The 21,057-nt window shown below is 42.7% G+C and overlaps 1 protein-coding gene across 8 annotated transcripts in view; it reads right to left on the bottom strand.

Moving 5' to 3' along the window:
* Positions 1–14,448, bottom strand: part of LOC126992338 (metastasis-associated protein MTA3-like) — a 38,903-nt gene extending 24,455 nt beyond the window's left edge. For 5 of the 8 annotated variants that reach the window (XM_050851020.1, XM_050851021.1, XM_050851022.1 and 2 more), the window contains exons 1-2: positions 14,272–14,447; positions 10,258–10,325 (exon numbers count right to left, since the gene is read on the bottom strand). In XM_050851020.1, coding sequence (XP_050706977.1) covers positions 10,258–10,325; positions 14,272–14,299 — 96 coding nt within the window. In that variant the 5' untranslated portion in view covers positions 14,300–14,447. Of the gene's footprint in view, positions 1–10,257; positions 10,326–14,271 lie in introns of all 8 variants that reach the window. The other 3 variants (XM_050851026.1, XM_050851027.1, XM_050851025.1) reach the window with 2 other exon arrangements.
* Between the last annotated feature and the right edge of the window lie 6,609 nt (positions 14,449–21,057).

The following is a 21,057-nucleotide window of genomic DNA, read 5'->3' as shown; positions in this document are numbered from 1 at the left end:
TGCTTGTGTGTGTGTGTGTGTGTGTGACCAAGGTGGATGACGTTTACCCAAGCACATTATCTCTCTCCCTCCCTCCTTCCTTCCCTTCACCCTTCCCTCCCTCCATCCTTCCCTTCATCCCTCCTTCCTCCCTCCCACACAGATAAACCGATCGACATATATGCTTGAGGGGACGCATACACACACACACAAGCAACATAAGCAAGGGAGCAACACATGGCAACACGAGAATACAAGAGGACAGTCACCCTAAATACACGTAATGCAGCTCCTGAGAACAAGTCACTCATCATGTGTCTTATAAATCGATAGAGGACGAAGAGAAGAAAGGTTTTAGATGTAGGACACAAAAAGAATGAGAGGATATTATGAATGAAAGAGAGGGTGTTATATCGTAAGGAAAGAAAAGACAACTAATGAGATATTCCCTGCCACTAACCTAACCTAACCCAATCTAACATTACCTAGCTTGACCTAACCTAACCTAACCAAGCCTAACCCAACCTAACATTACCAAGCCTGACCTAACCTAACCTTAATCAACTCAACCTAACCTTGCCTAACCTTACCTTACCTAACCTAACCTAAACTTACCTAACCTAGCTTGACCAAGCATTACCCCTGCCACTCACGACTTCATGAAATCGATCCAATAGAAACTCCTTCACTTTTAGGAGCTTAAGATATCCTCAGGTTCAGAGTTAAGAGATGGAAAACTACAATGATATACAGTTTAAATAAAGGAAGTTATATAAACCTTACATAAAAGTACACACGAGTCAATAAACAAAGACGTAATAGTTTCTTGTTATTAAAAGTGGATAGATAAATAGACTAGTGTAGTGATTTCTCGAGCCAATCTATCCTTGAAGTGATATAAAAAATCCTACGTTCACGCCTCCATGCACTCCCGATAAAAATAAACATATATAGGAAGGGGAAAAAATGGACCCCCAAATTTTAACGAAACTAAGGTCGTAAAAAAAATAAAAATAAAAAGTGCCAGGCTTGCCCCTAGAATATTAAAACGAGCCTACCAAAGGAGGAGGAGGAGGAGGAGGGCGACCAAGCGAGGGAAATAATAATGATGAAAAAAGTGGCCAGCCAGGCGTTCGTCCGCTGAGAGAGAGAGAGAGAGAGAGAGAGAGAGAGAGAGAGAGAGAGAGAGAGAATATAAGGTGTGTGTGTGTGTGTGTGTGAGAGAGAGAGAGAGAGAGAGAGAGAGAGAGAGAGAGAGAGAGAGAGAGAGAGAGAGAGAGAGAGAGAGAATATATAAGGTGTGTGTGTGTGTGTGTGTGTGTGTGTGTGTGAGAGAGAGAGAGAGAGAGAGAGAGAGAGAGAGAGAGAATATAAGGTGTGTGAAAGACATGTGAGAAGTGCACGCGCACCACCGGACGTAATAGTTTTGAGGGGAAGGGGGGGAGAAGAGGGAGGAATGGAAGGAAGGGAAGGGAGGGGAGGGGAGTGGAATCGGTGGTAATGAGGGAGGGAGACTGGGAGAGGAGAGGAAATGGAGGAGGAGGAGGAGGTGCATGAGAGCGGGAGGAGAGAACAGGGTGATGAACTGGAGAAATGTGGGAGGGGACAACAAGAGGAGGAGGAGGAGGAGGAGGAGGAGGAGGAGATGGAGCAGGGAAACGGTGATAAAGGGGTAAATATCCTGAAGGTAATGACGAGAGAGAGAGAGAGAGAGAGAGAGAGAGAGAGAGAGAGAGAGAGAGAGAGAGAGAGGGAGGAGGAAAGGAAGAGGTGAGAGGTCATACACGATTGGCAAGTAACCAAAATCGCTGCTTCCAGACACAGACAAGAGCTAGTCCCACCACCACCACCACCACTACTACGTCAGCACCAATATAAACCGCCACCAATACACGGGGCTTTTGTAGCGACGCGAGGGACGGGATGCAGCGACTGTCCCTCCTCTACAAAGTCAAATAAAACAGTTCCCCACCCCCCACCCACCTCCCTCTCAACGAATGCGGACCTGTACACCAACACAAATAGACAAATGGCGTTGCGACGAGTCTATGCTGCCTACGCCACAGAGTATAAGAGCAACCCCAACGAGGCTATTCTTTTTATCATAGCAACCCACTATCTATCTATGCACTCTTCTATCATAACAACCCATATCATTATACATACCCTTTATCATACATGCTTTCTATGTATGCACTCTTCTATCATAACAACCCATATCATTATACATACCCTTTATCATACATGCTTTCTCTATGTATGCACTCTTCTATCATGACAACCCATATCATTATACATACCCTTTATCATACATGCTTTCTCTATGTATTCTTTGTGCATTATGTATCGTTATGAACAAGCCTCTTTCACAATAGACCCTCAAAGTGATATTACACGTATGGACGCATGTTATAAATACCCGCTTTGACCGTATGAAAAATTAATGTATACAGATTATTACACAAAATAATGATGATGACAATAATAAATGGGGTAGAGAATGCGTATTGACTTTATGTACTTTGCATGTATATATACTCTTCATGTGTGTGTGTGTGTGTGTATGTGACGGAAGTGAGGCAGAGCATAAGCCAGGCATGACCAATTGCTTCCCACACTCTCAAACACACACACACACACACACACACACACACACACACACACACGTCTCAATCCTGTTCAAAAGACGATATTTTTTCCTATTGCAGTAAATAAGAATCTAAATATAAACCTCTTCTTCCTTCTTTTCCTCCTACATGATAAAAAATAAAAAATAAAATGGTTGAGTAGGAAGAAAGCAACAGCAGCGTGAGAGGAAGAGGAGGAGGAGGAGGAGATAAGAGAGTGAATAGAGAAGGAATACCAACCTACTGAAGGAGAGGAATATGGAGGGAAAATAAGAGGAAGGAGAGTTGAAAGTGAAAGTGAAGAAGAGAGGGAAAGGAGGAAAGAAGGTGGAGAAGGAATGAAAGTGAGAGGGAACGAAGGGAGGTAAGAGAGAGAGAGAGAGAGAGAGAGAGAGAGAGAGAGAGAGAGAGAGAGAGAGAGAGAGAGACGTGGGGGAAGGGGGGAGGTAGGAAGAGCATCATGTTACTATGGAAACAAAAATAATAATAATAATAATAATAATAATAATAATAGGAGAAAGCACGCATTCATTTCCATTCCCTTTAACACACACACACACACACACACACACACGCAGACTAATCCAAGCGCCTCACCAAAATATACAGAACACATATATATATACGTACAGCTAACTGATCGTCCAATGCATAAATGATAGACGCGATAAAGTGAAAAGGGAAACTATATTGTATGAAACGACGAGTCGCTATTCCTAACAGTAGCAGTAGTAGTGGTCGTAGGTTGCTAGTAGGTTACGTTATGTTAGCAGTAGTAGAAATAGTAGTAGCGGTAGTAGCAGTAGTAGTAGTAGTAGAGGTGGTGGTCGTAGGTTAAGTTAGGGTAGCAGTAGTAGTAGTGGTAGCAGTAGTAGTAGTAGTAGTGGTAGTAGTAGTAGTAGGTCGTATCTCTTCTTCTTTTGTCTAATCTAAACTTTACTAATTAAATTAACCCCACACTCTCTCCCTCTCTCCGCGTGTGTGTGTGTGTGTGTGTGTGTGTGGTTGGTGTCTCACGTTTCTTGATCTGCTCATAAATTATCGATATCAAGACGGTTGCACTGAGCTACATGAAGGTCTCTCTCTCTCTCTCTCTCTCTCGAGCATATAAATAGCAGAAGGACTTGAGGATGTTAGTGAGTATATATTTCTCTTCTCTTCTTCCTCAAAAACAAAAGAAGAAGAAGTAGAAGAAGAAGGAGTGCTCTCAAAATAAAAATAAATAAAAAAAAGAGTAAAAATGAACACAAAGAAGACGACGACGACGAAGAGAAGAGGAAAATGGACAAAAAAGCAACTCTGATAAGATTCACACACACACCTGGCAACACTGCAACACACCATTAATTAACTTGGGGCGTCACTCCCTCGCTTGCCCTCCTCCTATCTATAACCCCCCCCCCCCCCCTCCTGCAGCTGGTGGTGGCGGTGGCAACTCTTGGTCACGCTTCAGAGGGCAAGTATATGTATTTTTTTAATTTTTTTATTATTTTTGCTCTCTTATGTATTGCTGCAGATATTTTTTTTATAGTTTGGTGTCTTCTTCTTCTTCTTCTTGTTTTCTTTTGTAAATGTTGTTGTTTGTTTGTGAGTGAAGAATGTTGAATGTTTATTTTGGTTATAATTATGTTTTTTTTCTTTTTCTTTTTTGGTGTGTATGTGTGTGTGTGTGTGTGTGTGTGTGTGTGTGTGACCTATTCCAGTGCCTCTTCCTTCCTATAAGTCGGTGTCCTCTGCATTGTTTTCATTCTTTTCCTTCATATTTCTTTCCTTTCAAAACTCTCTATAGTCTCCATACCCCAACTTCCTTTGATTTTTCCTCTGCTCTGTATGTCCTGCGTTTCCTGGCTTGCTTACAGCTTCCTACAGCATCCTTTTTTATTCCATGTCATTTCCCTTTTTTTCCTCCCGAAATTGACCTATCTTTCGGCCACTCCTCTTGACTCTTTCGTAGGAGCAGTGAGTAGCGACCTTTTTTTTTTTTTTTCATTATTGTTTCCTTTTGCCCTTGAACTGTTTCCTCTATGGTAAAAAAAATAAAGAAAGAAAAAATAAAGAAAGAAAAAATAAAGAAAGAAAAAAGCAACAAAAGTTCGGTATATTATTTTTCTCCGTCACTTTCCTCTTTTACCATCAATATCGTTCACCCATCCATCCATCCACTCCTGAAGCATCGCCCTTAGTTTTTATGTATGCATTTATTCAACATTTATTTCTAGTTTTACTGTTTTAAGCATGGCACCAATTTCCTTTTTTCCTATCATAAGTATTCAGTGATTCAGTATATACATCACAGCTTCATATTTCACCAACACTCCTTTCTAATTGTATGTATATAACAATGACACCAATTTCCCTTTTCTCTTATTGAGTGTTTGTAATTCAGTAAATGTATCGTCGCTGTATATTTCTCCTACAGTTCAATTCATTCCCATTCACGGAACATCATGACATATAAAAGCCAAGCCCTATATGCATTGCTGTAAAAAAAGTGTGTGTGGTGATGAGAAAGGTGTGACCATATACAGGCATTCTTTCTCACTCCTGCATGCTAGTCTTGCTGTGTTCTGCTTGAATGACGCGAAAACAAATCCCGATATAAAGCCTCTCCTCCCGAAATTGACCTCTCTTTTTGGACACTCCTTTGATCTCTATTGAGGAGCAGTGAGTAGCGGGCTTTTTTTTTTTTATATATTTTTCTTTACGCCCTTGAACTGTCTCCTTAGTTGTAAAAAAAAAAAAAAAAAAAAAAAAAACACACTTACGATATACTCCTCCCTAACATACACCTGAACAGACACAGGAACTCGAACTGATGCCATATGAACATCATAATCAACTAGTCAATGCTAAAACACTCTAGAATCAAAGAAACATGCTGGGAGTGGGCTAATAGAACATGCTAATACACTTAACTCTGACATACATCGCAGGAAATCGTTACGACACGATCAGAGTTGATTGACAAAACAACCTAACAAGTTTAACAAGAGTAACGATGCCCAACATTCTGGAATCTAAACTATTGTGACCTGAGAGAGAAAACTAAACAACCCAGTGTGATAAAATTGTCTAATGTAAACTAGACCCAGACGGACACACAGCAGGAACTCATTGTGACGTGACTGAGTAGAGTTGCAATGCTTCACACCCTGGAATCCAAACTAATGTGATTTAAGTGGGATAACAAAACAACCCAGCATGATACAACTGCCTAATATACACTAGTCCCCCCCGAATCAAGTTCACATGCTCTGAGTGGAACCGCAACACACCATAACATGATACTAACAGCCTAACACACAGCAATACCCAGGCAATCAAAGTGACCTAATCTAACCACTATGCTTCAGTAAATTATTAGACGCAAGGACCTACTAGCATGATACCTTGCCTAACACATTCTCAAGAACACAACTCATACAACACAAGGACTTCATAACACAGTACCTCGCCTAACACACCCTCTAGAACACAAGGAATAAAATGCTCTGGCTTAACTGTGTCAGTGAAATAACTCCATCCTAAACAGCAAAAGACCAAACTGACGTAAGTAGTGTCATCAAATAAAGCAAAAGACATGAGTAAGACGTAAGTATACTATTCACACTATTATTCTTCCTTATCACCTGTTTACAACTACCGAACCTAATGATTTAGTAGATCAGGAATTTTCTTTTAATATCATCTGCTGCTGTAAAAAAATAAACTTGGGAATTCATATAAAGCAAGAAGTTACTGTAATATTCACTGTCATCAGCTATTCATTCTACAACTACAAAAGCAAAATATTTAGATCAGGAACTTTCTTTGGTTTAATTCCGTATGAAGGTGCTAAAAAAAGTCCTTGGAAATACATATATAAAAAAAGACGCCTACTCGTGTGAATCTCTTCCATTTGCAATCTCTTGATGACCTTCGTGTTGTAATACCATGAATACGTTTAAAGCTGACCTGTAACTAAATAACAATGTGATGTATTTTGAATTCATGGCAACAAGGATTTAATTGCAAACCGTTTTTACTGACACATCACGTATTCTTACTCCTGAATAATTGCTAGTATTAATATGTGTAACTGTTGCTGCTAAAATGCTTGATTCGTATATTGATTTACTTTGTTGATTTATCTGTTACCAGGCTTGAGAGTATAGGCCATTTTCATAAAGTATTCACTTCCCAACCAAGCATCGCCCAGTTTCTTATAGTACTCCATCAATGCCTCACTTTACAGCCACATATCACTTTACAACCAACTATCGACTATTTCTATACAGTATTCCGTCAACACCTCACTTTACAACCAAGTATCGACCATTTTCACATGCTTCCTCAACGCCTCATTTCCCAAACACACCCCATATCTCAAACTTCCAACTTTAGCTTCACATTCCCTAGCACAAATGGTCTTCCCACTCAATCAAACCTATTGTTCACTGGGGCACATGCAGACACCGACGCAAGCTTTACAAGGTAGAGAGTGGCGAGAGTTGTCGAGAGTCTATGTGACAGCGATTACATATAGTTCTATAGAAGGTGAAGGAATTACCAAGAACAAGTTGTAACAGAACTCAATTTCAAATCTGAGGATGTGGAGAGAGAGAAGAATTGACAAGCATGGGAGGAAAAATTAATGTGGGGCAGCCATATGCATTGGGGGTGGTGGACAGAGAGGTAAGACAGACAAGGTAATAAGGAAGTTCAAAGTAAAGAAGGACCTTGGCATAGATAAAACAAAAATGCAATGATATGGAAATGTAGTTGTGGAATAGATGCTGTGGATATGTAGTCTAGTATGGAAGCAGAGTGAGGTGCCAGAAGACTAGAGAAAGGACAGGATTGTGCTGCTGTATAAAGGAAACATGAGCTGGGAGTAAGCGATTCGATGGGCATCATAAAGACAGAAAGTGCTGGAGAGATTGGTGACTTTGGTGATGGCTCTATATGAATACAAGATCAAGGATGAAGACTGAAACAGGAGCCTTGGATGGACATGAGATTGGCATGGGAGTGCATCATGGGTAGGTCCTAAGTCCCGTACTGTTTGTAGTGGTGATGGAGGAGGTGACGCAGGCGAAGAGACGATGCGTGTAGGAATTGTTGTATGCAAATGATCTGGTGGTAAAGGCAAAGAATGAGGATGCAATTAACAGGTACAGAAGATGGAAGACAGGGTTGGAAAAGAGAGGCTTGAATATGAACATACTTAGGTGAGGGTAACTGAGGAGGCCCCCTAGAGTGAGGCTGGAGACAGGAAGGTACCCATGCAGTTGTGGAAGAGGAGTGTATACTAACTCCATCCTGTGCATGCGATGTTGGAAGTGGTGCCACAAGGGATGCTCAGGGCTGAGGAATGTTAGTTAAGCAGGGGTGAACAACAGGCACCCAGCGTGTGAAAGAGGGGACAGGAAACAGCGGAGGGAGGAGACAATGGAAGTAGATGGAGATAGTCTTCATATGGTGGATCAGTTCTGCTATCTGGAAGAGATGTCGAGTGGGGTGAAGCAGTGACAGCAGTGAAAACAAAAGTACCAGCTGTGTGGAGAACATGGAATTAGAAAGCCTGTCAGTCAACACAAAAATACCATTAAGGAACAGCAGAAAGATCTACTGTGCATGTGTGAGGCCAGTGATGATATACAGAGTAGAGAGATGGTCAGCAAATAAGGAGATGGACAGGATGAGAAGGAGCAGTGACTGAAGAGTGCTGAGATACATGGGACGTGTGAAATGAGAAGCTACGGTGTCAAACAAGGTGATGAGAATGTGTGGTGTGGAGGACGTGTTGAGCGTGATGAGGAGGCAAAGGTTTAGATGGTATGAGCATGCCAAGTGGGAGAAGGGCCATGTACTCAGAAGAGCTGTAGATGTAGAGGTAGAAAGGAGGAAACCAGCTGGAAGACTGAAGAAAACTTGGAGACTGTGAGTGGAGGAAGATATGAAAAGAACGAACATCAGAGAGGAGAGGGCATAAGATCATCAGGAGTAGGAGAGACTTGTAGCCCGTTCATCCCAATAAGGAAAATAATGACACTAAACTAGAAGATGAGGAGCACAGCCAAAATGTTGAAATAAATTGATCTTTCTTTTCATCCCCACCATCATACAGCCACACATACAGTACTGAATAACATGTTCCTTTCATCTACAAAGCAATGACTCTGCGCTGTGAGCAACAAAGCGGCATCCACACGAGGGCCTGGGCCACTCCAGCTGAGGCATTATTAAGTAATTAATTACCGGCAAGTGACCTCATCCTGTTGACAAGTGATTCTAAGAAAATGCTCCCCTGTAACATATAAGCAGCACTGAGGGAAGAACTTTACAGTTACAATGAGAAGCATCACTACACCCGCAGTATTCCCAGCAAGGTCTGACCCTGAAATTAGTGATGGCCAATGACGGGCAGCGAAGAATTAAAATGAGTTTTTTTTTAATGACGTAAATTACTTCTGATAAATATAAGACAAACATTTAGAAATTACAGTAGCATGCACAAAACTTCACATCCCAACCCTCCCCATGCAACACTAGTATTCCCTCCCTTTCATTCACCCCAGGCAAGAGACATGAGGGTCATCAGGAAGATATACAATGGAAAAAAAAAATAATAATAAATTGTGAGTAAAGACTACACAGATGATTTTTATGAACAACTAATATACTGACGGGGAACAAATTAAAGATGTAATGAATAGTTTAATCAATAAATAATAAAAATGCATCTTCATTGCTCATATTTGATAGCATTTGCATCTACCACACCTAAACATTCATGAAAATTGTGCAAACTTCGAGTAAATAAATCATAAAATATTTCTGCTTCCCATCTGAGCCCTGGACAATAGTAACACATTCTCCTGCCTCCTCCATACTGCTCAGTGACAATTACCATACTTTTTGTTACCTAAACATTGATGCATAACCCCTTGACTGTGGATTTCCGACAATAAGAGATCATCAAGATTACAGGAATGGAACAAACAGTGGCTGCTACAATTCAATGGGAAAAAAAAAAAAAAAAAAAACTTGGTCATGCACCTTGGGAGCGGATATCCAGCATACCAATACCACATGGGAAAAAATACTCCACTATCCACCACAGAGGCAGAGAAAGACCTTGGAGTGTATGTTACCAGGCTACCAGTGAGGGCGAAATCCGTGCCAATCGCAAAACTTTCATCTCTTGGTAATAACTAATAGAGCATAAGAATTCCTCCAAACAATATACCCCAAAACAACAACAAAAAACAATCATATGTGCATACAAGCCATGGAGGGTCAGGAGTCATGACGAGCATCACACATTCATTCAGGTACAAAAATAAACTGGCATAAAACAGGCAATGGCTGCTGAGTAACAAGGACGGGGAGGGAATAAAACAGCACCCCTCCCCTCTGATAATGGGAAGTCACAGCATGTTATATATTCAGGAATAAGGACAAACATCATATAAGAACAGACATGCCATTTATTACTATTTATAATGAAACTATCCAAAAAGTGACTGATTCTCTTTTTATACTCAATTTCCAGACTTTAATTCTTTTTTTATAGTTTTTTTTTAGTATTTTCAAACAATAATGGAAGAAAAAAATGAATCTGAATGGTCAAGAATTTTGCTACTTCAAATAAAGAGAAAGAACTCACCTTATTTAGCTCCTCTATTCTTCTAATTTGATATGGTGATGTGGATGATGTTTCAAAATATACATAGTCTGCAAGGCAAAGAAGACTGCATTAGTAAGATTCTCCAACCTCGGCACAACAAATGCCACAGAAATAAAATACTTATATATATATATATATATATATATATATATATATATATATATATATATATATATATATATATATATATATATATATATATATATATATATATATATATATATATATATATATATATATATATATATATATATATATATATATATATATATACAAATACTACTCTTAACTATTATCCCAAACAACCTCTTGGAAACAAAACAGATCAGGAAAATTTTATCAAGACCTACGTATATACTTAGAAAAATCATCAGGACTATTGTCAAATCTGTAAAATATTATAAACAAACCCATAGTATCATATAAGTCATCCTGATTCAATAATGACTGAATATGCAAACAAACGTAATAACTGAGGAAGCCACAATAGTTTATGGTGTATTCTATCAACCTGTCTCATAAGTCATCACAGTGCATTTTAGTAATTCAGTATGTCCTAACTAGATATCATTATGTCATACCAGTCACGGCTTCACAGGCATTACATCATAGGAGTCTTTTCTGAGCTCCGTGCCAAGACTCTTAGAACCAAAACGAACCCTGTCACCCCGCCATGCTCCTCCAATTTGGTACTTACAAGCAATGCACAGCTCGGGGCACATGCCAAGTATACTACTAAGCTGAGCCAAAAATGATTAACTAGGTCAAGTAAGCACCTGACTACAAGTTCACACAAATGCTGGTTTTAGATTCACAAGAAAAGTATAAGAAATAAAGCAACTATCACTTAATGACAACCTGTAGTTTGTGCTGCTGGAATAATACAATGATAGTAAGCGTTATCACACAGGAAGGACGTTGCAGCATACTTTGTGACTCACCAGTGTCAACTCCTACATTCAATCTATAGTCATGATGCTTCTCCTGTACCATCACTTATAAGAGCTAGGAAAGTGACTATAATGCTGATGACAAATAACTCCTACACTCAATCTAGTCATGTATGCTTCTTCTGTACCATCACTCATAAAGGCTGGGAAAGTGACTGCACTGATGATAAACAACCTTTTCAAAGACTAAACAAGACTATGACCTTGAAAACAGTGACCAGGAGAGCAGTGTAGGTCAAGATGAGAGCAAGATTGGATTGTGTGCCCTTAAAAATGTAAGCGTCTGACAGCTGACAGAGGAAGGCAGTGTAAGTCAAGGTAACAGCAACATGGCAGTGAAACGAAGACTCAAGGGCCACGGGACGAAGATGAGCTTTGAGGTGACATGCAGCTCAGAGGATGCTCCAAACTTTTCCTCTACTATCCCACATCCTGCTCTCTGCCCCATTCTAAGTAGATATGACAGCAAAATGGGAGGTGTTTCAGGATATAAGAAAAAGCAAGTGCACTGTTTTATGAAACTGCAGCAGCCAATCACATCGAATTTAAGCTTGTAAGAGATGGACCTTAGCACCTGACCGAAAGAGAGAGAGAGAGAGAGAGAGAGAGAGAGAGAGAGAGAGAATAATGTGGAGAGCTTCATATCTGCAGACAAGCAAGAGGAACAAGGACACGTTGGAGGAACATTCAAACGCACTATGCACCTAAAGATAACAGAAGATAAGATTTTTTTTTTAAACATGGTAAGAAACCCAACATATGTCAAAGGGTGTATTAAAAAAAGAAATAATGAGAAGCAAGAGAAAGTGGCTTACAATGTGCTTCCCTGGCAGCCGTGAGCAATTAGTATGAAAATCATTTTTTTTTTTTACAAGAGCCGGCTCAAGGGCAACAAAAATTATATATATAAAAAACAGCCCACTACTGGCCGCTCCCACATAATCTCATGCTAAAGGGAATCTCAAACAATCACAAGGAACATCAAAGTAATTCTTCATTTAGCAAACACCAAGTGAATCATGTTTACATATATGGAAACTCAAAATATGGCTTCCTAATATACAATTCTGACATAATTCAAAAGCTTTATAAACTTCCATGTTGTGTTGATTGTTAGGTTAAGTAATAAGTTGTTTAGGCTGTTTCAACATTCAGCCAATTGCCAGTTCAACCACTTCTGCCTAAATGACTTACAGCAGAAATTACCACAACTAAAATTTAGATAGAAAAACTTACTACATGTTCTTTGGTACGAGCTCAAGTTTTCCACAATAACTAGCTAATGCCACATATATCTTGACATGCTATGCTCATTGTTCTTCTTGTCATATATAGACAGAAAAGGTGCAAGTCCAGGGTCAATCCTATCACACTATAACTCCAGGTATCAGAGAAGGTGAACGGAAACCTAAGTAAATGGGTGAGTGACAGAAGGTGTTGGTGTGTGTCTGTGTGAAGACTGACGAGGAGTTAGTTCGGCCTACATCCCTCACATTATTTGAAACTAGCCCACCCATGATGTCACTTTCCCTATCCTATAAGGTCATGCTCACAACACAAGCAAACTTTTCTGAAATTAAAACATTGGTCAGTAACATAATAAAGCACATGCAAAAAGTTTCTAAACACTACAAACATATTTCCACACATTGACTACCTCATGCAATTAACAGAAAACAAAGATCAGCATCCAGATACATGACAGCTATCGCCTCCCAGCACTTACATTAAGATGGTCTTAAACGAAGTACGCTCACGAGTTAGAGAACTAACAACTTGACACAGTAGGAGGTATCAGATTTCCTACGAAGGTAACCATATTGTGTATCTATTGACCGAACAGCTTGGCAAAATCACTACGAGTATTGATAAACCTCCAGAAGTACACCCAATTCAAAATAGCCAACATTACCGCTACTAAACACGGGCAATGTCACTAAGCGTACTTATATTTAACAGAGCCACACTAACACCAAACTGACAGTATGTGACCTGTCGCCGCTAAGGATAGTAACCAATCGACAGTGCAATCGTAACCTATCACCATAAAATAACATGACGCAGCTTTAAAAATTGTTCAACTCTCAAAACACAAGCGACAGGTAAGGGCGAAGCAAGATGGCAGTGTGTTAAACGTGCACGAGGTACTTCACATAGCACAGAGATGTCATTCGCAGCAGTGACAGGCATAACTCTAGAATGACACCCAAATATTTGTAAGGAAGCAACACAGGCGGTACAAACTATCACTGACACTCAAATTTAACCGACACACACACATGGACACACTGACACATGCACGAACACACATGATAGGATAGGAAAAGGAAGATAAAAAACAATAAGAGGGAGAGGATAAAAATACCACAAGAGGAAGATGATTCCCAAAAACAAGAGGAAGAAAATGATTCTCCAAACACAAGAAGAGGAAGACCAAAAAAACACAAGAGGAAGAGGAATTCCCAAAAAACACAAGAAGAGGAAGAGGAGGAAGACCACAGCAGAACCAAAAAACCACAAGAAGAGGAAGAATCCCCAAAAAACACAAGAAGAGGAAGAGGAATCCCAAAAAAACACAAGAGGAGGAAGATTCCCAAATACACAAGAAGAGGATGACCAAAAAACGCAAGAGGAAGAGGAAGAGGAATCCCCAAACACCACAAGAAGAGGAAGAGGAATCCCAAAAACAAAAGAAGAGTAATAATATTCCAAAAATCCAAAAGAGGATGAAGACCAAAACACCACAAGAGGAAGAGAATAGTAGGAAGACCACAGCAGAACCAAAATCCACAAGAAGAAGAGGAGGAGGAATCAGACAAACAAACGAACAAACACACGTACACACAAACACACGCACACACGTACACTGTTTACATCCATCCTGTGACCTGACCTGACCTCCCACGCCCACGCCACGCCCACGGACACGCACTAAGCACAATTAATCCCTTCTCTTGACCTCGAAGTTTAAATTTAAATATAAGGTTTAAATTGTAAGGCAGGACCGGCAAAGGGGTCGAGGGGGATTTCCCTCTATACTCACCTCCCACGCGGTACATGTTACTCGCCATCTTGACCTCTACTCGCCACTACTCTTGACCACTGCTCCGCCGGCCCTGCTCTTCATCCCCGCCGCCTAGGACGAGGGACGTGTCGGCGGCCTCGGACAAGTCGCCATTTTGTCACTCCCGAAGACGCGTTCCACTACTCCGCCATACTGGGACTTTTCACTATTATCCTTCCTCCGAACTCGCTTTCCGAGGTGACTACCAATAAATAAATACATAGAAATGATTTGTAGTGTGAGGAAATATATGGTGCGGTGGTGTGGGCTTCCTGTGGGTTATAGAAGCACTGGGAATGATGTTGTCAAGAGGTGGTGGTCGCCCGGTGAGTTCTCGCCCTCAGAACATAAATTTTGTGACGTCACGAGTCTGCCTCCCGCCAGACAAAGCCATGCCTGCTTACCGCCTCGTGTGGACCTATTTCATGGGCCAGGCCGAGCAGGGCACTGCCATGGGGCCAGGGAGGCTGTGCTCCACACCTTGGGGGAGAACATCCGCCGGGCAGGGCCAGGCTGGGGGGAATATTACAAATTTATGACTCGGGCCGTGATATGATGAGATCTCGGCCACACTTGCAGTATTCGTTTTGATAACATTACATAACAAAAATGTAATCACTTTCAGCGACATCCGTACATGCAGATCAATGACACTCTTAGCAACTGTGTCACACGAGGTGACGCGCGAAATAAAAACCTACCAATATACATTTCCGTCTTGGGTTTGGCGCGTCAAATGTTCGCGGGCGGCTCGCGGTCGCAGCTGGCCACAGCTTCCAGAAATTCAGATTACTTTAATTGCAAATTATTTATTTTGCCTTCTAGCGTAACCTGAGGCTATTTGTGGATTATTTTGGGTTAATACAGCAGGGCATGGGGATGTTGGGGGGTGAGGGGGGGCGGGCAGCAAGCGGCGGGACAGCCGAGAGATAAAAGTCGCGGGTGGTCAAGCTCGACACACAGAAATCCGGAACATTTACACATGTGTCGACGGCCGCCGCGGCCAGCACGGGCGGCATGCCCTCCGCCGCCTCCACCCGCCGCCCAGGGGACACACCGAACGGCAGCAGCGGGCGTGTGGGGCAGGGCAGGAAGGGGCACCACCAACATCTTGGGAAAGGGGAAGGGAAAAGAGGAGTAGAAAAAAGGAAGGGTAGAAACGAGTATAATAGAAGAGAACAGACGGGAATAAAGGGGCAGGGAAGTAGAGCAGAGGAAAAAGACAAGTTAGAGAAGGAAAAAGAAGGAAGTGGAAAATGGAGAATAGAGAAAAGGGACCAGCCACATCAGCCAAACCTCCTCCCTTGCTGTGGCCTTCCCTCTACACCCCTCCCTCCCCCTCCTCTACTCTCACACCTCCAGACCCGCCCTCCCTCCCTCTTGCCACGCTCCCCGTTCACAGCTCTCCCCCGCACGCCCTCTCGCCCTCCACACATTGCTCGCACGCCGACTGCACAATATTGAAATTCCTTAACTTTTCCAGTGGTGAAACACAGCCAGTGGAAGGACCGCCCCTGTGGCCCTGTGCTGGCTTATGTAAGTGACGATGAAGGGGGAAAAGAGTGGATGTTACGGAAGGAAGGAAAGAAGGAAGAAGCAAGGAGGAGGATGGGGGAGAGCAAACGGAAGGAAGGAAGAGGGAGAGTAAAAGAAAAGGCTTATGTAAGTGGCAATGAAGGGGCGAGGGTGTCGGGAGGAAGAAAGTAATGGAAAGAAGCAAAGAGGAGAGGAGTAAACGGACGGAAGGAAGGACGAGGGAGAGAGAAATAAAAAAGGTTCACGTTCATTCCTAGCGTGAGTTGGCTGCCATAATGAAGTGGTGCTGGTTTATTGATGTATTTATTCTGTTAATTTATTTATTTCAAGTATTGACTGGAGTAGAAGTGTGTGTGTGTGTACGAGAGAGAGAGAGAGAGAGAGGAAGGCGGTCGCGGTATACACACACACATACAGACAGACAGGGAGGAAGGGAGGGAAGGAGGGAGGTTACGGGGCTATTACCAAGGCGGGTGATCACCGGCTCGCGTACAGACAGACGTACAAACAGCGGTAGAAGCACGAGCAAGAGCCGCACCGCCCGCAGCAAAGCCGTGAGCCCGCCCGCCGCCCTGCCAAAGCCAATGCCGGGAGGGTGAACTTAGCTATCTTGTCCCTCAGCGCTGCCTTGAACCCTCCGCTGCTTCCATGCTCGACGGGATAGAACACTGTGAAAGAAAGGAGGGTTGGGCAGACATCTTTTTCTTCTACTTCTTCTGTTTCTTCTTCGGCTGGGCTCGTCACGTCATTCAAGCTTTCTTTATTTGATCATTTATTTAACACTGAAGAGACTTATATGGATTTTCTTGGGAGCGTGGGAATGTTAACTCTATCTACAATTACTGAGCGGGCAGACATGAAAATAAGAGAAATGAAAGGGACGCAAGAAAATGTAATACAGTTCAACGAGAGAGAGAGAGAGCGAGAGAGAGAGAGAGAGAGGTGATTGGTTACAATTAGGACCTATTCGAATAGATCCTAATGAAGATGAGACCGTGTGTGTGTGTGTATGTGTGTGTGTGTGTGTGTGTGTGTGTGTGTGTGTGTGTGTGAGCGTCCCTGTGTGCCCGTCATTACGACATCTTTTTACTTAACTTTCTATATTCATCTAATTCTAATATAAGATGTTACCTGTTTCCATTTACATACCTGCCGAAAGTCATCTTCGTGATCTATTGGTATATTCTGTAAAAAAAAAAAATCTCTTTTATTCATATAGTACTTGTTTTAAACCGAATCAGCCTTCATTTAGTACTATCTTGTAGCAAACAGAGAAAAAAAGTGAAAAAAGTATTCGTAGGGACAAAAAGGATAGACTTTACACCCTTTTTACTATTTAATTGAACCTAATCTTCCTTCACTTCGCACTATCTTGCAACAAACGGAAAAGATAAGCAGGGAAAAAATACCCTACCCATTCTTAAGCTCTGAGTCCAAATGTGTTTAAATCAACCTGCGTCTTCGGAGCAGCTCGCCAGGATACGTTGTTTGTTGCGCTTCGTGTTCGTGGCTGCAACAGGGGGCGGGGCAGGTAATCAGAGGGAATGCCGGTCAGGTGTTGGGGACACCTGCAGTAGTGCCGTGGCGGCTCGGGTTGCCATCACACGGCGAAATAGAAATGAGAGAGAGAGAGAGAGAGAGAGAGAGAGAGAGAGAGAGAGAGAGAGAGAGAGAGAGAGAGAGAGAGAGAGAGAGAGAATATGTATGTATGTATTTGTTAGGTATATACGTGTTTCTTTTTTCTATGTAGTAGTCGTAGCAGCAGAAGTAGTAGTAGTAGTAGGAGGAGGAGGAGGAGGAGGAAGAGGAATACAAGTAAGTGTAATAACAGAAAATGCCATCCCTTCCCTTCTTTTCCACACACACACACACACACACACACACACACACACAGCCTGGATCTCTACTTTACTGTCCAATCCATTAAGTGACATTATCGGGTTTTAAATAATTCAACGAAGGTATATGCAAGTGCTGGATGACACGGGGAGTAAATGTGAGGCCTTTGGTAAAATATATATCCCCTTAAAATCCGACACACACACACACACACACACACACACACACACACACACACACATTAGACAAGACTTCAATGAATATAAGGGGCTGAGTGAGTCTGGATCAAGGCAACTAATATAGATAGATAGATAGATAGATAGATATAATGTAGATGGGACTATAGTTGAAGTCAGGGTGGTTGTGTAGATTCCTCGCATGATGACAGCACCAGTATATCAAAGTACGATACTAGATCAGACCAGTTTTAGATTTAGGGTGTAGATTTATCCTTTACACTTACAAAAAGCCATCAATAATAAATGGTATTGACAATAAGTATAAGTGGATATCGGTATGTGTGTGGGTGGAACAAGTTGTGGTCAAAACTCGGGAAAAATACAGTCTGCTGAGTACGACACTTTTGGTAATATCGTACCGTACTATTTTCCCCGCGGTCCTCCTCAGTTCAAATGTAAAGTTGTAAGCAAATGCAAGTGAACAGTGAAGTCCGAGGATTTTACGAACTATACTTCACAGCTTACCAGAGTGCCTCCTACCCCACCTATTAGCACGGTCTCCACTTCCTGAAACTCTGAAAGGAAGGTAAGAAGTCCATTATGTCCACTTCCACCCCACCGCCTCTCACCTCCTCAATCCACTCTCACTCAAACACAAACACCTTCAATATCTCTTCAATTTAGGGTCTAGTTTCTATCAGGTGACGTGCTAAGGGTCAAGACAAACGGCTATTCTCTTAAACATTTCGCCCGAGCAAACACATATACTTGACAAGGCTTTCGTAGAAGTTTGGGGCATTTCCAAGGGTAGTTTTATGACCCTGGTGGTAGTGTGACTCTTCTTCTGTACCATGAAGGGGGGGGGGGGGGTTACTGGTTGGGGTGGTGGAGCAGCTTGTCATTTCGCCCGTATGTAATTTCTCTCACTCTGTGGAACTCTTTCGTTCATAGGTCAATTTGCTAACACAATGGATTTTCTAAGTGGATTTAAAAGATTTTATAAGCTTGTGGGCAAAATGGCCGGTAACTGATGTGCAACGAGGTACTGTAACCTGTGTGATCTTCTGCAGGAGGGGTTTTGACGGTATTACACATAGGTTATGGGGTGTTTTCAGTGTTTTGCTAACGTAAATGTAATGAGACCACGACCTGACTAGTACAATACCGATCCATAGCCATAGATAAAGGTTAGATAAAGAGTACGCTATTAACTTTCTTGTGAGTTTTCATATGAGTAGATTATATTCACTGTTAGGCTAGTTCACCTTCAGGAGGCGACCTTTTTCATTGCAGTATCCCACATTTATTATAGTTTTCTGATAGGTGGCTGTTTTCTCTGACGCTCGTTGCTGCAGTGACTTGTGTAGACTGTGAGCGTCATGCGGAAACGTTGGTTGTCGTCACTCTAGACTCTAGAGCAGGGCTACTCAACTGGCGGCCCGCGGTCCGAATCCGGACCTTATGAGTGTTGTAACTGGACCCCAAGTTCCAGCAGTAGAAAAATATAACTGATTTACATGGTCCTGGTAGTGATAGATTCTTGCAAGTATATTTCCTTGCCTGACTGTAGGCCCTACACTCAGTCAAGGAAATACACTTGCAAGAATCCATCGCTAGGACTTTCATAATGTAAAATTATATTTTGCTACTCCTGGAGCTGGGGTCCAGCTACAATATTTAATCGGATCTCTGCATACATTTGTACTTGTCTAACTGGACCTTTGCTCATAATGGTTGAGTAGCCCTGCTCTAGAGTCTAGACACTTTGCATGGTCCCACTTGGCTATCAGTGCTTCAAGATTATATTATATACTCACATTGACGACATTAACATCAGATAAGGAATATGTTTGTGCTTCATTGACAGTCTCCTTCGCTTAATTAAATGCTGAATGTGAAACGAATTGAGGTAAAAAATGAAAAAAAAAAAATGACCGTGGTGGAATAAATCGAGTACCAATATAACAAGGATGAGAAAGTGTCGGGGTGGGAAGGGAGGGCGCAAGTAGTGACCCAAGAATAATACTGAAGGGCATCGGCCGCTGAAACAAATAGATCGAGGAGGAGGAAAAACGAAAACTCTTTATGTATGAGTGTGTATATTGCTTGTATACCTCATGCCCGGCTTGAGTGCAGGGCTTGACTCCAGTTGTACCGTCACTCAAGGGTGGGAGCGGGGAGCAGGGCAGGGGCGGGGGCGAGGTGGTCGGGGTTCACAAGCTGACCTGGGGTGCGGCCGGGAAGGTGAAACTCTACCCCGAAGAGGTGATAGCGGAGGGGCATGGGGCTGGCTAGCTGCGTGGCTGCTGGCTTCACTCTTTATACCTCACTCCAAGGCCTGCATTCTCACCTTCATTAGCAGCAGACATGTTTATCCCACCATCCGGGTACAACACTAAATGCGTCTGCAGGAATTGAGGGTTAAAAAAAACTCATCTCGAAAGTGTCGTCAAGTGCCTTGGGAACCAGACCGGCATCCTCCCTGACCCCGGCATACCTCTGTGCCCAGTACACGTCAGGGCGGCCGCTGCTGCCTGTGCCCCGCCACCACCAGCCCGGGGTATGAAGGGTGCATAGGGGGCTTGAGGGGGAGGTTGAGACAGCAGACTGGCGGGAGGGCTGGACGAGGACTCGAGAAGGCAAGTGTTGTGATGCCGTAGACGCGGGAGACGGACGTTACGCAAGGAGGCGACTAAACATTTTTTTTATCTATATTTATCGTCATTCCAAACCTTGAATGCATGACGGTTGCGTCGTACGAACTATAACTCCTAATCTGGTGAACGACTCTGCAACGGAGCCATATTCAGGCCGAAGGAGTGAGCAGCGGTGAGGAAAGACGGCTGGAACAGGGGTGTGTGTAGGAGGATGTGAAGGAAGAGTAGTATCATGAAGGGGAGGAGGAGTGGGAGGGAAGGAACAAGGAGGACACAGCAGTAACGGGCTCAAGTAGCGGCTGGCCTCTGGTTGGGGGCGGCGAGGTGGGCGGGGCTTGGTGCTACACGTGATCGCCCAAGCAACATCCACCTTTCCTCCTTTCTATCGATATCGCTCCTTTCTCTGAGCTCCGCGGCACCGACCTTCCTCCGAGGGGCGAGACCGCGCGAAAACAAGCCAGCGTGATGGGCGTGCGGTGTGCAGTGAGGCCCCACCGCCCAAAAGATACCCGTCACTTCACCATGCAACTCCGCCTCTTGAGATAACAACGTCA

Source organism: Eriocheir sinensis, unplaced genomic scaffold (genome assembly GCF_024679095.1).
Source record: "Eriocheir sinensis breed Jianghai 21 unplaced genomic scaffold, ASM2467909v1 Scaffold449, whole genome shotgun sequence".
In the NCBI taxonomy this organism is placed as follows: Eukaryota; Metazoa; Arthropoda; class Malacostraca; order Decapoda; family Varunidae; genus Eriocheir; species Eriocheir sinensis.
Note: the sequence above shows the minus strand (reverse complement) of the source record. Positions and strands in the feature narration are given on the sequence as shown.